This window comes from Siphateles boraxobius, unplaced genomic scaffold, assembly GCF_051911475.1.
Source record: "Siphateles boraxobius isolate OS27281-9 unplaced genomic scaffold, OSU_SipBor_1 35, whole genome shotgun sequence".
Taxonomy (NCBI): Eukaryota; Metazoa; Chordata; class Actinopteri; order Cypriniformes; family Leuciscidae; genus Siphateles; species Siphateles boraxobius.
Genome location: NW_027508975.1, coordinates 16,007,339 through 16,023,537, shown reverse-complemented (window position 1 = coordinate 16,023,537; position 16,199 = coordinate 16,007,339). Strand labels below are relative to the sequence as shown.

Sequence of the window (16,199 nt, the reverse complement as noted above, 5' to 3'; positions counted from 1 at the left end):
ACCAGAGCAGCCCTTTTCTAGTGTGACAGACATTTTCCATTCACACACAAGGTGTATAAAAAACACAAGAGACGGAGTGCAAGAGAGACTGAGAGAATGTGGGAGACAGAGGAAAGAAAAGAGAGAAAGTAAGGACACTTCAATAAACTGAGTCTCATGGAACAAATGAGATCAGAGAACAACTCAAAGAACCACCCAAAAAAACAAAGACTACGAACTTGAGGCACACCATAATCAATCAATGAGTTAAAAATGAACGCCACTATCTAACGCATGGTATTTCGCAGTGGGAGAGATAGCAGGAAGTGTGATGGAGAACTAGAGTGATTTAATCGTGCCAGTGGCAGTAGCTGTTCATCTCTGCCTCGCTAGCAAAGCGGCACTGTCACCTAAGCAGGGCGCAAGCCACTGACCTCGCTCTCTAATCTGAGATAAAGCTCTCGTATTAAAGAGATGCCCCATTAGGGCACCAGACACGTCTAGACTCCCCATGCCATAACACCCACTTTTCTTTAATTATTTAACCTCCTCGTAAGACTGTACAAGATAAGCTCTGCCTGGGCCCAGACGCCACCTGCTACAGAGTCCCCCTACACCCACCCCCAACCTGCAGCTCATCTCATCCCACCGGTGATGCAGACTTACCACAAATATTGTTTTACACCCCTCTCCTCCTCTTCTTCCATTCGACACCCCCTTCTCTTCCTCCTCCACCTCTCACTACCGTTCGCCCAGGCAGATTGAGTCATATCCCCTTGAAACTGGACCCAGCTCTGGGTTTATTTCTTCATCAGATTGTGTTTGGTACATGATGTTCTCTCTGTAGTTCTGACGGAATGACAGAGCTCTTCAAGCACTCTACGATGCAACAGCATGTGTACTCACAACAGACAAATGCTGCATACAATATACATTGTCCTATAGAAACTAGAGCTTCAAGATTAATCGTTAAACGATTGTTATCTCAATTCAAACACCTATACATCTTACTCCTAAATGACCATTCGGATGTCTATTAAACCTTTCACAAGTACAATCACACTGGAACATTAAAATCCGCTTTGGCACTGCTGCTGACCCAGAGCGAGCATTTGTCATGTTAAGGTATGAATCAGCTTCACAAACAGTATTTTGAACCAAAGTATCATTATTTCTGTAATAATAATTTAAAGTATCACAGAAGTACTGTGATAAAAGTCTACAGTTCGGATAAACACTACAGTAGCGATTAAAATAGAGGAAATCACCTTTTGGATGTAACTTGACGCTTCAAACAAGGGTTGAATCAATTACCTCGTTATACTAGTAGGTGGGTTTGAATCAAGTCATTAAATCATTTATTAAATAGATTCGTTCATAAACGCTGATTTATCCAGTAATGAAACAAGTGAAGTCTTTATGAGTGAGTAATTAAATAATTCATTCAAAACCAAAATTTTAAAAATATAATTCAAAATTAATTAAATAGTTTTTTAATATACTGTAGTCTGCAGCAGTTAACATTTTGTCAGAACCTCTAGTAAATTACATGTTATTTTGTTTCGTTTCCTATTCAAAATCTCTATTTTAAACAACAACAACAACAAAAAAAGTCATGATTCTCAACTAGTCAAGAATCGTGCAGCTCTAATAGAAACATTTGGTTCCTGTGCAAACAAAGCACTGACGGACTGCACAACAATACCAGGAACATGTATTAAGAAAGGAAAGGAAATTTTAATTTTATTTGCATTTTAAATTGGTTAACATGCTGCAGAGAAGGAAACAACACAAATATATAATTTTTGTTATTAACACAGAATAATTTGTATATTCCGAACTGCACTGATATCAATAAGCCAAACCCTCATATTTGGATCAAAAGATTAAATTGCCATAGTTACCCTCATTTTATAAGCTCCATTTTCCTCCATTTTGTTTGTCTTCTCTGCATGAACCGAACAACAAAAATGATTGGAGAGCAAATGGCTCAGTTGCTCTTACAACAGACACAAGTGACACAGTGCAAATTGCTCTCAAATATACATGTGTCACACTGCCAAACCCCAGACAAACTCTACTTTTCCAAAGAGATAATGGAAATTATCACAGAGGGAAACCATAAAGAAAGAACGCTAAACCTTGCTAGCTTTGGTCCTGGCAGGGGAACGTCTTCAAAACATAGCGCTGAATAACTGCGAACATCAAGTCAACAACATGATGATAATGACTGGGTTCAGCATGTGACTTCACTTCACTGACTGCTGTAATATGAGATGTGAAGGTAAGAGCCCATCCTATCTGAACACTAACTCACTAGATTAACACACATACAACCCCTCGGCCTCCATGCGCTCCCTAAGGAACACACTAAATCCAATGCGTCATCTCCTACGCATCTGCACGGCCATACACGCAGAGAGAATGAGTGGTTAACTAACAAGACCAAAAAAAAAAAAAAAGACCTGGCAATAGAATCCAAGACAGACTAAAACATCCTGAACTTACCCCTCTTGATCACAGAACGGATATAATTCTTATCTTGGATGCTGACTGGTCAATACGGCATTCCAGTCGTGCTCAAATATCTTATATAGTAACATCTATGACATGAAACACCAGTTCATTGCGCAGCTCAAAAAAGGCCAACTATAAACCTTGGTTTTCATATTTTCATGTAAGAGACTATATCTTAGTTCTAACAGAAAAATATCACTTCATTAATTTTCTTTTTACTTTATAAAAACAATACGACACTCAAACTTGTGCTATATTATGATTGTCATTACTTTAGGGGTTGCAGTTACTTCACAGCTCATCACGCCTTAGGAGCCATTCACACAGAGAACATTTTTCCATTCCACTGCGCAACTTTTACATTGTTTTTCAATGTAAATGCGCTAGATGGATGTCTTTAATCATTGCACCTTGCGTCTTTAGCTGCATCTCGTGCAGGGCACGGCATTCTAAAAACACGTCGCTTAAGTTGTTTGTCTCTGGACCATGAACTTTTTCCATTCCACTGACCTGCAACTCGTGTCTTTAACATCAAAAATGCCTTCTACTTGGACCGGTTCTTACAATGCTCTTTAGCTGTGACTATATTGGCATCCTCTCGTACCCTTTTGGTTAAGTATCCATGAGGACAAAAAATATTGACAGGTAAAAACAACACATTAATTGTCTGGTCATTCACTTATGGCCCAGTGTAGAAATCGATACTAGATTCTATAACTGCATTTTACAAGCCAGTTGCAGGATACTTTGTAAACTGTATTGTGTGACATGTTGGGTCAAGGAAAGTACTAAAAACTATTTACTTCTTGCTACCTGCCAATTGTAGGTGATTAGAGAACATTTGCAAGCCATTAATAGATCTTAGCATCCATGTAACTGTGTTCTGCATTTTTTTCAACAGAAATATTTTTGTCCTTAAGACAGCTAGCAGTTTTTTCCTTTTCATCAAACATTCAGGTAGTGGTGATCCAGTCTTACTCTCTCAGTAAAACTGCACCCGTCACAAAAACATGAGGACAGACACAGTGAGTTTGTTACTCATATTTAAAATGTAGCAGCTTAATTTGAAGAAAGTCTATGTACATGTCACCATATGGAGTTCTGAAGGGAAATAAAAAGGTCAAAGTTTAACCTGCATTTGGTAGTTGGTGAGTGTTTTTTGGAACCTGTTTATATGTAACATAACATCTACATAGGCTGAATCATATATATCTAACAGTCTTGTGTGATTAAGGTTTTTGTAATTGAGGTTCTTTTTGGGGGGTGAGCAAAAATGTGTCGTTTTTGTATGTGTCCCTTTTAATGCAAATAAGCTGCTGCTCCCGGCCCCTTTTCAAGAAGAGGGCGGAGCTTCCAGAGCTCGTACCGGCAACAAAACAGGACAAACTCAAGCACTGAAAATGTCAGTGCCGGTGTTCAGTTCGAATAATAGTTGGACTACAGAGCCAGAGAATATATGCTGCATGGAGATATAACAGGAGTAGTTTAATTACGCGGTTATAACTTATGTTGTCATCTTGCTTGTATCCACTATTAGTACAAGCCTGTTGTAGCGGACCCCGTCTGAATGATGGCCAAAACTTTACTGATGAGTTTTATGAAGTTAATTGTACATCACACTAAAGATGAAGCGTCTGTTTGCACACCAGAAAATTACCATAAGAGCTGAATAAAACACAGTACAAGAAGTGCGCATTAAAGTCTTATCCATAAACTCTCTCTCTCTCTTGCATTATCATCAACATACACAGCGAATTACACAAAACACTTAGAGTAAACAAATAGAGAAAACGGCGGACTGCGTACAGCTCACTGAGGGTGGGTTCTATGCTAATACGCCAGAGTCCGTCAGCAGTATTTTGCAGTATACGTATTATATGACGTCATAAAAGGTAGAATATGCGAACGAATTGTTCTGAGACAGTGCTAACGATTTATGGAGATTAAAAAAATGGAGCGGGAGAATTTTTATCATTATAGGGTCGTTGTGTACTGACCCTATAATGATAAAAATCCTGCGAACACACATTTATGTTCAAACTTCATGTAAAAGGGAATTTTGCATAATAGGTCCCCTTTACATAAAATGTAAATATTTAGATAATAGAAATTAAAGGTGAAATTCGAGAGGTAATTTGTCCCAGACAGACCAACAGCTGACTTGATCTTAATAAAATTATGCTCCCACATTCTCTTAGTTTGGGGTCAGGCACTGAAAGGGGTGACCGACATAATCAGATCCCCGGCTGACTTTCAAATGGGGGTCTGGACACATCCCTCATCCAAAATACCAGCCACATGACAACAAAGTTTTAATGTGATGAAGGTTTAATGTTGCTATAAGATATATGTAAAATATATGATAAACTCTAAAATATCATGTGAAAATAAAATAATATACAGTAAATACTGCAATGCATTACACAACTGTTCTGTTTCATGTGAAAAATAAGCAAAATTGTGAATATTCCAATGATTGAAATGCACATTTTATTAGGCCATTACATTTCCAAAAACCTAGCTTCAAGATCCCTCTCTGAATTAAACTTCAGAAGAAGAAAAAACATTTTTTCAGTTTAAAACTCAATTCAATGATTTGTGCATCCTCACTCAAAAAAGGAAGTCACTGTTGTGATATTATTCATGTAATAAAATGTATTAAAACATTTACATAATTAACTATTACTGTTTATTACTTAGTATCATTACATTGGTGCATATAAATCATTTAGTGATTTAGTGAGTTCATTTAGTGAAAATCAATGGAAAAGATTCCATGAATTGCAGAAAACTCCACAAATCCAATCATCAAGTTAATTGTGATCTGTGAAATAAACCTAAAATATTCGAATTATTGCTAAATATAATCCTTTATGTTTATGCAGGGTTCTTTTCTGGTAATTTCCAATGCAGAAAAGATTGTTTTCATATTTAAATCAGGCAGCCTGAACTCCACGAGGACGAGCCCGATGAATAAGAAGCTAAGAGTTACCGAAGAGACCTTCTGACCTTTCAACTCCGAGAGCAGGGGGTTGGAGGAGTGATGTCTGAGAGCAGGGCCCAGTGCATGCATGCCTAATGAGAGGGGATGGGTGTGAGACACACAGTCTGATAACATCACGTCTGATCTGATTCTGTTGCGTCTGCTGTCTGCTCGGCTGTCTCTCTTGCCCGGAGCACCAATGCACCATTTTACAACAACAACAAAAAAAAGGCAGCGGAAGGGAGGCCAGATGCTGCGTGTGTTATGCGGACAAATCATTTACATTCCTGGGTAAAAACTAAACAGGGAAGCTGCTTTAGATAGGTCTGCATTGTGCTGTGAATGTTTTGAAAACCAAAGTCAGGATTTTTTTTAAAATGCATTCTTCTATAAACTTCACTGTAAATTATGCTGTTGCTTAAATGTTCTGCTTTTGCGCTCAGACAATAAAAGGCTCTCGATTTACAGCTAACCATATGAAAAATATTCCTGCATGCACTTGATGCTTTAATTTAGCTTCTTTCTTTTTTTTTTTATACTGAAAGCTGCCTCAAAGAAATTGCAGAATGGTGATCATTGTATTTAAACCCATTAAAACTTATTATAGAACTTGTGATAGATCAATATATCTATTGACCAGGCCACTAAATCCGATCATATTTGGCCATTTAGATCGAAAACTAAAATAATTTCTGATTACCAAAATTAGTTTTAAAATCAAAGCAACTTCCCTGGATTACAGATTTTCTGCTCAAATTAAAATATACACTACAGTTGAAAAGTTATGCTCACTAAAGCTGCATTTATTAAATCAAAAATACAGTAAAATCAGTAATATTGTGAAACAGTATTACAATTTAAAATAACAGTTTTCTATTGTCATTTATTTTGAAATGTAATGTATTCATGTGATGCAAAGCTGAATTTTCAGCATCATTACTCCAGTCTTCAGTGCCACATGATCCTTCAGAAATCATTCTAGTATGCTGATTTGCTGCTCAAGAAACATTTCTTATTATTGTCAAGTTTGAAAAAGATTGTGCTGCTTAATTTTTTGGTGGAAACTAATAATTATTTTTTTCATGAATCAAGTCATTTTAACTGTAGTGTACATTTTGTGATTTTAAGAATTTTTTTTTAAAAATAGAGTAGTTAAAAATAACTTATATAGTATATAACTTGATTAATCACTCATCATTTTCTTGATGCTGTATTGGCTATTTTTGAAACCTGCATCAGTTGACCACTAGAACCATAAGGGAGTTCAGGAATTGGCTTAATATCCACTATACTTTTTCATTAAAATAATAATAATATGCTGACATCAGACACAACTGCCACTGTGTTTGTGTGACTGCCTAAAGGAAACGACCTCCAAATAAAAAGGCTGACATCAGACACAAGTCTGGGTCTCTGGTTACACAAAAGCCAAACACAGGCGAGAGACGTGCAACTCTTAAACTCTATCAATAATCAGCACACCCCCATCATACAGCATGAATACATGGGTCTGTCCAGATACGACTCTGCCAGACCCGTACAAAACACACAACATGCCTCCCTGCAGGGCTCGTCAAACCCCCAGCATGACTACCAATCTCCTCTGAGACGAGTCCCCTGGGGCCCATGGAGAATCCCAGAGGGTGGGTGCAGGGCCAGACACAAAGAAGGGGACCATGGCCAATGTCAAGGCTGGTTGACTGCTGCAGGGTGAGGCTCAGCTGCTGCTGTTAGAGGGAAAGAGTGGAGGGTGAAACCCTAAAGCTGCCCCCTTTTTGTCTTCCAAAGACACCCGGAATACGGTGGTAAAATGACCCAACAACACTCACATAAACAAACAAAAAATTTTGGGTTTGAGACTATTGAGTCACCAAGGGGTAATTATCTAAAATAGTGATCTTGGCTTAAATACATGTTTAAGTAATTTGACAGAAGCTCAACTGTTTTCCAAAGCTTTTTCATGAATGTTTCCATTACTTTTTCCAGCAAGTCATATTGTAGTGCAATAAAGGGCTATAATCAGTAATCAAATGTGCTCTCTTAAAATGTCCAACAAGATGTCATGACAAAACTTAACTATATTACGAGGTCAGTGGGGTGTACGCAGATTGTACGAAACCGCATAAACAAGATTGTATAAATTGATACTAATTTTGCCGCAAATTCACCAAAACGTAGAAGTTATGAATTGCAAGAGAGTGTGTTGAAATGGAAAAGTCTTGGGAAGAAATGCATTGAATACTCTGAATCATTCTAGTGAATCAATTTGTTGAAGTGGTCAATGTAAATGAACTGATAAAAAAATTACAGGTCTTTTTTTTCTCAAGTATTTCTTAAGTGCTACCTACTTCATTATGTTTCTTTCTTTAATTTAGTTAAATTAGAGTGTAATCTAGTTTTTTGTGTGTTGTTGTATTTAGTTTAAAATTGAGTTTAAAAGTTGCTTCGTTTACAAATCCTCAATGTTATGCGCCAGAAAATAACCCTCTGATTAAATTTTAAATTATTCAATTGCATAGTTATACTGTTGAAAATACATTTTCTTTAAAGAAAGCTTTAAATGTAGTGACTTCATTTTTATTAGTAGATTGTAGAAACTAGCTAATTACATTTTCAAAAAAGTAGTTTGTCTGTCGTTCTAAGTACCTTCAAAGTAGCTTGTAGCTTAGGAAGCTACTGTTTCAAAGTAGCTTCCTGTCAGTCACAAAGACACACGTTTTTTTAAGTTGCGGTTACACATTTCGTTAGCACAGCACTGTTATCTTGGTGGAGTGGATCTTCACTACGTTTAATGGTCTGAGGGAAATTGAATGGTGCATTTTACTAGTGTTGTAAAAATGAATCTAGTTACCCTCAGCAGGCTGACCCACCCCCTGTGTGCCTTAAAACCCTTTTGACATGACACAGAGTGCGCACACACCCTCCTAGGAGCGCGAACAGGCCATACAATGATTAGCAGGAGGGGTTGACAGCTGACCTCCGCTGTGACCTCATCACACTTGCTCACAGACGTGCACGCACACACCCCTCTGAGCTCATGCATTAGGTGCATTAGATTATTGGATGTAGCGCTGTTATGGCCAAGATGGGCCTGTAAAGTCCAGTTTTGATTTGCCTGCCTGGGGTTACTGGGGCAGGGGTGTGACCTTGAGTCTACCCTGGAGTGATGCTGGAGAGGAAGAGTATGCATATTGTATTGGATAGAGTGCTAGGGCCCATGAGGTCGCTTGACTGACACCTCTCTAACAAGGCAATTACTGATCTCACCGATGTGTTCGCACAATTCACACAACTGCTTTGCTCACAAACACTTACACACACAATGTGAATCACTATCACATTCTCTGCAACTTCACTTAGTCAAAAGCTGGTAGTAATAATACATGTGACAAAAATGTTGCACAGAAAATTGGTGATCATACTGGACAATATCAGTGAATTATTGTTGTCTGATTAGGCCAAAATTTGGTGAATATACAGAAAATAATTTGCCCATTGACCTCTGTCCATCATGGCCTCCTAATCATCCTCATATACTGATTGGCTCTATCACTGTGTCACTGTGTAATGGGCGTTCTGACGCAATATAGCTGCCGCCGCATCATCCAGGTTGATGCTGCACATTGGTGGTGGTTGAGGAGATCCCCCCTTCTATTTAAAGCGATCTGAGTGAGTACCCACAAAAGTACCCCCACTATATAAATGTAACGAATTATTAATTATTATTAACGATAACAAAGGATTTGTACAGAGGCTCCGTAAATTTGCACTAAACAAGCCTAAACAGACAGCCAGTCAGAGAGAGATATCGACTGAATGTGTGCGATTACCTGCGTCTATCCTTTTTCAGATCAAGTCATATATTCGTTAAAAAAAAAACAGTTTACCATGTCCGAAGAGGAAAGCGAAATCTTTGTCGTAGCATCCTGTCAATAGCGTCAGCACTGGTCAATGCATTGAATCAATACCATTGGTCTCTATGATGTGAAGCATCAGCTTCATTAGCAAGAGTGTTTTTTTTTGTTTTTTTTTAAAAGTCAAAACAGTATAGATTTATAATAAGGGTGTAAAATTACTCACGGTTTGGTTTGTTTGTATCACAGTTTTAGGGTCACGGTTTCGGTACGGTTCGGTATGTGCTATGTTCAGGAAAAAAAGACTACTGTCAAATAGAAAAAGAAAATAAGAAAAAACAAATAAATACAATAGAGCAAAGATACAAATAAAATAAACAATGCTTATCAGGTTTTTCAGGTAGGTCTAACATTAGTTTTCAGGTACAGAATTTGAACAAAGTAATCAAATCTAAAATAACACTGCATATAATCTACAATGTATAAATTAACTAAAGATTAATAGAAATAAAGTTAAACTTACAAAAGTTATTCAATCAAGAGCAGCGAGTGATTTCTTTGTCTTTTTTTTGTTTGGTTAACATTAAAAACAGACAACAGCAGGCTGCTGTCACTTTAAAGGTTGTATCAGTGATTTCAGGCCCAAAAATAAATGTCTAATCTTTCCTAACGATCCGCTAGCTGCCCGCCCCATAAGCATGCCGTCAAAAAACCTCGTCTCTGTAGGCAGCGTAGGCTCTGAGATCTGCTCACAAAAACAAATGGGACAACCACCACTCAAAACCAAAATAAAGTGTTCCAACCAATCAATGACAGGAGCGGGTGTTGTGAGGTTTTGCGATCGTGCACGGCTGGACGCGAAATTGGAGCAACACCCGCCCCTGTCAGTGATTGGTTGGAACACTGTTTATTTTGGTTTTGAGTGGTGGTTGTCCCATTTGTTTTTGTGTGCAGATCTCAGAGCCTAGGCTGCGGATCGTTAGGAAAGATTAGACATTTATTTTTGGGCCAGAAATCACTGATACAACCTTTAAGACAATGCACGGATCCAACATACTGATACACATGCGTTGTCTTTCTATTTACGTTCACTTAAGACATAACTGACTATGTTTGCTAGGATACTCCCCAATATGGGCATTTGTTATTAATAGTAGTTAGTATTTATGTTAGTAATTATTGTTAGTAATTGTTACTAATTTAGTATTCGTGTGCTGTCTGAGATATGGGTTTCCATGAACGCGCTTCAGATGTGTGCGGATACAAATCTTCTCTCACAGCACGTGCGAGTTTTTCTTCTTGCACTTGCATGCTTAAATTGGTGCAAGAACACGGGCAAACGATAAACTTCTGTGACAATGTAGCACTGGCCCAATCAGGACAGTGACTCTTTCGACAACTGCCCCAACCAAGCATCTTTCACAGTCGAGCCCTGCCCAGCTCTTTCGTTATTGTTTTGTGCCTGTCGAAATTAGCTCTGAGTGCCTGTTTAAACATGGTAGGCAATGTGTGCTGTTTTGGTCTCACCTGCGCTCGCGCACTATCAACACCTGGGTAATGACAGCATATATGAGTGTTCATATTAGAGCATATAGCACTCACTTCTAACAAAGTTTACAAAGAGTGACTGTTTATTCCATGTTTATTTTTATCCCCCCCCCCCCCCCATGTAACACATTGGGAAGCCAGAATGTTCCCAGACAGGATATTTATATGACAAGCGACTTGTCTCCTTCGGTTGACATGCTGAACTGCAACACACCAACATGTGAGGAAATGTGATGTCAGCAATAGATTTACATACTAATAGTTGATTGGACTCCTCCGCTACTCTCGTGAAACGCATGCGGAGCGCATCCATAGACAGAAAAAGGCATTAGCTGAATGTCTGTTTAAGCGTTATTATAGATGCCTCGTTAGATTTGAGATTAACTGAGGTGCAAGAGTGTGCCGAACCGTAGGCTGAAAATGGTACGGTTTGATTTTTTACAGAGAACCGTTACATCCCTAAATTATAATATAACAGCCAATTTTATCAGTTACAACAAAATAAGTGGAAAATTATTGATATTGGCCGAATTTGGCAATTCATGCAAAAATTGTCTTACATTATGAAAAAGTATGTCCAAAAACTCAATGTTTTTCAAGATATAATCTTATGAACATAAACTGACAGTATAAACTTTAAAGAACTTTTAAAACATGTTAAATTAACCTTAAAAGCACAACATCCTCCCACACTAAACTTTAACTACCATTTTTCTAAAGCCAGCATCTGTAATAAATAGTTAACAACACAGACGGAACCTCTGGCCTCTGACAATAAACACTCGACTCTTGTGTACCGTCTCAGGCCTCACCCTCTAGTCTGGGCCAAGTTTAGGCCCGCCAGTGGAAAATAAAAAAGGTGCCAAATTGATGCAGAGATCAGATATTGACGAGGATGGTGTTTTTGTCCCCTGCGTATTCGTTACATACGAGCTGCAGCACACTAGTGAGACGAATGCCACCCCAATATCCTGTTTCTCCATTCTGGAGCTTGACTTTGGCTATTGCCCCACTGGAAATGGACTACACTAACCCTGTGTGTGCAGCCATGTGTTAGTTAGAGCAAGACAGCTAGAGAGAAAGACGCATTTCTTTTTCCATGCAGCACGACTAGCTATGCAACAGTGCTGTTATACACGGCGGTCTATTAATAGCTGTGTTCTGTTTTCACTTGAAATAGCCGTATGGTGTAAGGCCTTTGTCAGATAAGATAAGCAGCCTTTAGCTCGCAAAACCTCAGATGTAGACTGTGCCTAAAACAGCAGACAAGAACAATATGGGGCCGGACCAGGAAAAGACAACAGGGAAGGAAACTCCTAGAATCCAATAACGTACACACAGAAGAAAATGCAATCTATTCCACTCGTTTGTTGTGTGCTGAATGCTAAGGCTAATACGACACTGATTATACTGGCAAGTTTTGCATGCTGAGCCCTGAAAGGTGTGTCCTTTTTTGCGTTTTTTGTGTGTCTGCTGTGTCATAGTGGCTCCCCCAGTTTTCTAGCCTCACTGGATCTCCGGCCCTGAATGCAGCCAGCACTGCAGTAGAATCTAAGCGCCAAGTCACCAATCATTCCACTGTCTGCATGGCCCGTCCTGAACACCACAACACAGACAAGGAAACCACAAATGCTCTCTCGCATTCATGTTCCGACACACACATATATAGTCGGTATGCCTCATCAATCAAGAACAGGAACAAATACCATACACATAATTTGTGCCAAAATCACTCAGCAAGCATGAGTAGGCAAATTAATAAAAGAATAAAATCTAAGTGCATCTACTTAAACCTGTCAAGAATGACTACAAGGTCGTATTTCATCTCAAAATCAAAATAAAGTTTATTTTAGACCGTAATTTTTATTTTATTTATTTATTTTGCATTTTGACATTTTCATGACAACTAAGCAAACTGTTTTAATTGTCTTAAGGCACAAAAAAACGCCTTTAATTTATGCTGATTTGAATTAAACAGTCATTGTATTATAATAATTTATTTCATTGTATTATGACGTTGAGAATCACCACAGACCCTTTACAAATTTCAAAGTCATCATACAGTAGTTGTGTAAACTTCTATAGTGGTAAACGGAAACTACAACAAATATAATTTTTGCCAAAAAAATCATGATTGTGATTCTATGTTTTTACAAAAGAGGAAAAATAATATTGAGAGATTGATTACATTGGTAAGAAGAGATATCAAATTTGCCATAACCCCCTTAGCCACTGTATTAGAACACTGACACACCAACGTTAACTAGTTTTCTGTAATTTAATCCCAAGGTAATATAACACAAAGCATAGTGTTATAAATGTACACTATTTTTACAACAACAACAAAAAAACTCAAAAGTAAACATCTTTTCGGATTTTTGGTAATGCAAAATATGATGGGGGGTTGCCATAAAAAAAATGTCATGAAATGAATGCAAAAATTCTAACTGGCCGATAAACAATGCAAACTTCTAAATGATGCTTAAAATTCTTTACACAAAATGTAATTTCTTTTTTTCTCTCTCTCTCTTATGTAGTCCCCACTAGCTGAGGTAAACTGCATATGCATCATACATCTTACAGAACAGAAATCCATTCAAGTTCATGAGCAAATGAAAAGTTTCTGGGGCAAGACATCAGTGCCATCTACCAGGGGGATTTGAGAAGAGGGATCTTTGAGAATTCTTTCATATGAAGGTTTACTTTTAATAATTCATCCCATTTGCGGCAGAAATAGCCAGTGCGAGTACTGATTATGACAGGCCCTTTTGTCCTCTGTGGATTCAGACAGCCCAGAGTCTCAGCCAGTCTGGCCTGAAGTGGGGGAAGGGTTGACTGACTGGCTGCCCGCTCCAAACCGCAGAGAACCAATTCCCAGCAATAACGCCAGTGGACGTACACACAGCTTTAAGATTTTTAGCAATATTTTACCCTACAGCTTCCATGTTAAACAACAAGAGGCAATTACAAGAGGTTCTACAAAGTAGTATCACATTAAGTACATGCACAAAAATTAAATAATACTACTGCAGGGAAGAAACACATTTGGACAACTAGAGGTGTGTTTGTCTGGGAATCCGACAGAAGGGATATAGTTAAAGAATGTGTGTACTGTGGCAAGCTAGTTAAACATTTGTCCATAAAATTATTTTTTAATATTACCCTTTTTTTCTTCAAATTGACTAGTAACTATCATTATATACTAATACTTGTTCTATTAGTAGTTAGTATCTATTCAAAGTTACTATATAGAATTCAACATAGAAAATCTACTCCAGTTTTCCTGGTGTGAATTAAATAGAGACGCTATAGTACCTTTATTAGACGCTAGTGTATTCCAATTGTTACTAGAAAATGTTTTACAATAAAAAGTAAGATGATCTGAAGATTCATCTGAAATGCATAGTATCCATTCTGACTAGTGAGAACACCTGATATAAGTAAAATAAAAAAAGCAACTGTAACTAACGAGATAAGAAAAGCTACTAGTCACAATTTTGTTCTTATAAATCCGTACCAGTGGCTATCCAGTAAGTGCTAGTGACAAATTGAAAATAATACTAATCACTATTGCATTACCTACTCGTAATTAAGAAATTATCACTTCTAACAAAAAACAGACACCAGTTCGTTTTCGGGGATAAATGTTTACCGGCTTGCCATATTGTGCGCAGCCCCCACAGCAATACCAGCAATATCCAACTGATGCATTGAGTTGTGTTCCAGTGCCAAACACTCCCAGACGCCAGAGTCATCAGCAACACTCACTTGTTTTATTATATTTATTTGGTCAAGCTGTTTAAAATACAACAGGGGCTTATCAAAAAAGTCGTTTTTGAGAAACACGTCGCATTTTGGGGGGGCTGAACGAATAGTTTAATGCGCCACAGACAAATTCAATGGGTGTACAAGTCAGATAGTGACAATTAACGGCCAAACACTGTAATAATTAGACCTGAGAATGACATACACTCAGATAAATCTTTAATACGTTCGCGTTTGACATTCGCAAAGCTTCCATAATAACGGATTCGAAACTGCCACAGTTACATTTGATTCATTTTCTGATGCAGACCGAATTAAATAATTGAATTTAAAACTGTTAGATTGCCACCAGGGTGAGTCGAGTGCGGTAGGTTAAACAAATTCTATTTTGTATGTTGAAAATGTATCAAATGTAACAGTTTGCATTCCCTCCGCATTCGAAAACGTCTCAGAAAAACCCGCCCTACTTACATATATCCATTCCCTGTGGCTGGGATAGGGTGCAGTTGCAGGAGCATGTGTCATTGGAGTTGGCGGCGTTGTTGTTGTTGATGGAGCTGCTGTCCGGGACCGTGATGTTTCGCATGGGGCTTGGGGAAGTGACGGGACGGGGGAAAGAGAGCCGCCGGCCGCGGCCCTCACATGAACTGAGGAACACTTCCACAGCAGCAGCCTGCGGTCTCGGTTCACGGTCGTCTCATGCCATTCTCGCGACTCTCTCACGACTCTCTCCGACGCATTTTCTGCTTCTAGACTACGGTAAATACGCTCCCTGCATCTTGACGGCCTTTTCCTCTGCTTTCATTCAGTAGAATGGCTTTCTGTGACGTTCTCAGGCTCACAGCCCACCTCCTTCTGCGCCTCCCTCCTCCGAGAGGGGAGCAGCTCCAGACAGACAGAAAGGAGCGGTGGGAGGGGGGACTGGCGCTGACAATGGCGGTGGTGAGAGAGAGAGAGAGAGAGAGAGAGAGAGAGAGAGAGAGAGAGAGAGAGTTTGCTCTACCCTCAATGGGACTGTGTGTGTGTAGAGGCGGTTAGAATTACACACACACTCGTTAGTGCCAGCCACGACCAATCAAGGCAGGCATTGAAGAGGCTTTAACCTTGGGCTGACCCGCAGTCTACCAGATATTCAGCAGATGTGTCAGACATCCCCCTTCTTTCCCAAACTGTCTGCGGTCTATAAATATCCGGGGTGGTTTTGGTGTGGGGAATGTCCGGCTGAGTGGGCAAAAGTGAAGTAACACCAACACCACCAAAGTATTTGGACTCTCAAGTCACTTTAATTTGTGAATACACAATACAAAATATCAAACCAAGTGTCATCATCAAACACAATTCTAGAGCTTTTATCAAAACTTATCACATCACTGATGTCGCTGTGCTTTTAAGTGGATGTCTGGGGTCAGTTCTCCACCAGAAGAAATTTGGGAAATACAATTTGTCTGATTTGGAAAATATTTTGCTTGAAATCTTAGTTTAAAAAGAATGCCACTTGCTTTGATATTACACATTCATAATGTTTTTGGGCCACTGTATGTCTAACTATTAAT

The 16,199-nt window shown here is 38.7% G+C and overlaps 1 protein-coding gene across 2 annotated transcripts in view; it reads right to left on the bottom strand.

Moving 5' to 3' along the window:
- The window catches only part of ldlrad4a (low density lipoprotein receptor class A domain containing 4a), a 97,059-nt gene that overhangs the window by 13,099 nt on the left and 67,761 nt on the right, over positions 1-16,199 (bottom strand). Inside the window, exon 1 of one of the 2 annotated variants that reach the window (XM_077196662.1) lies at positions 15,118-15,648. The exons of the other annotated variant lie outside the window; for it this stretch is intronic. Within the exon in view, the coding sequence (XP_077052777.1) occupies positions 15,118-15,232 (115 nt within the window). The 5' untranslated portion in view covers positions 15,233-15,648. Of the gene's footprint in view, positions 1-15,117; positions 15,649-16,199 lie in introns of those variants that run through there. 2 annotated transcript variants of the gene reach the window in all.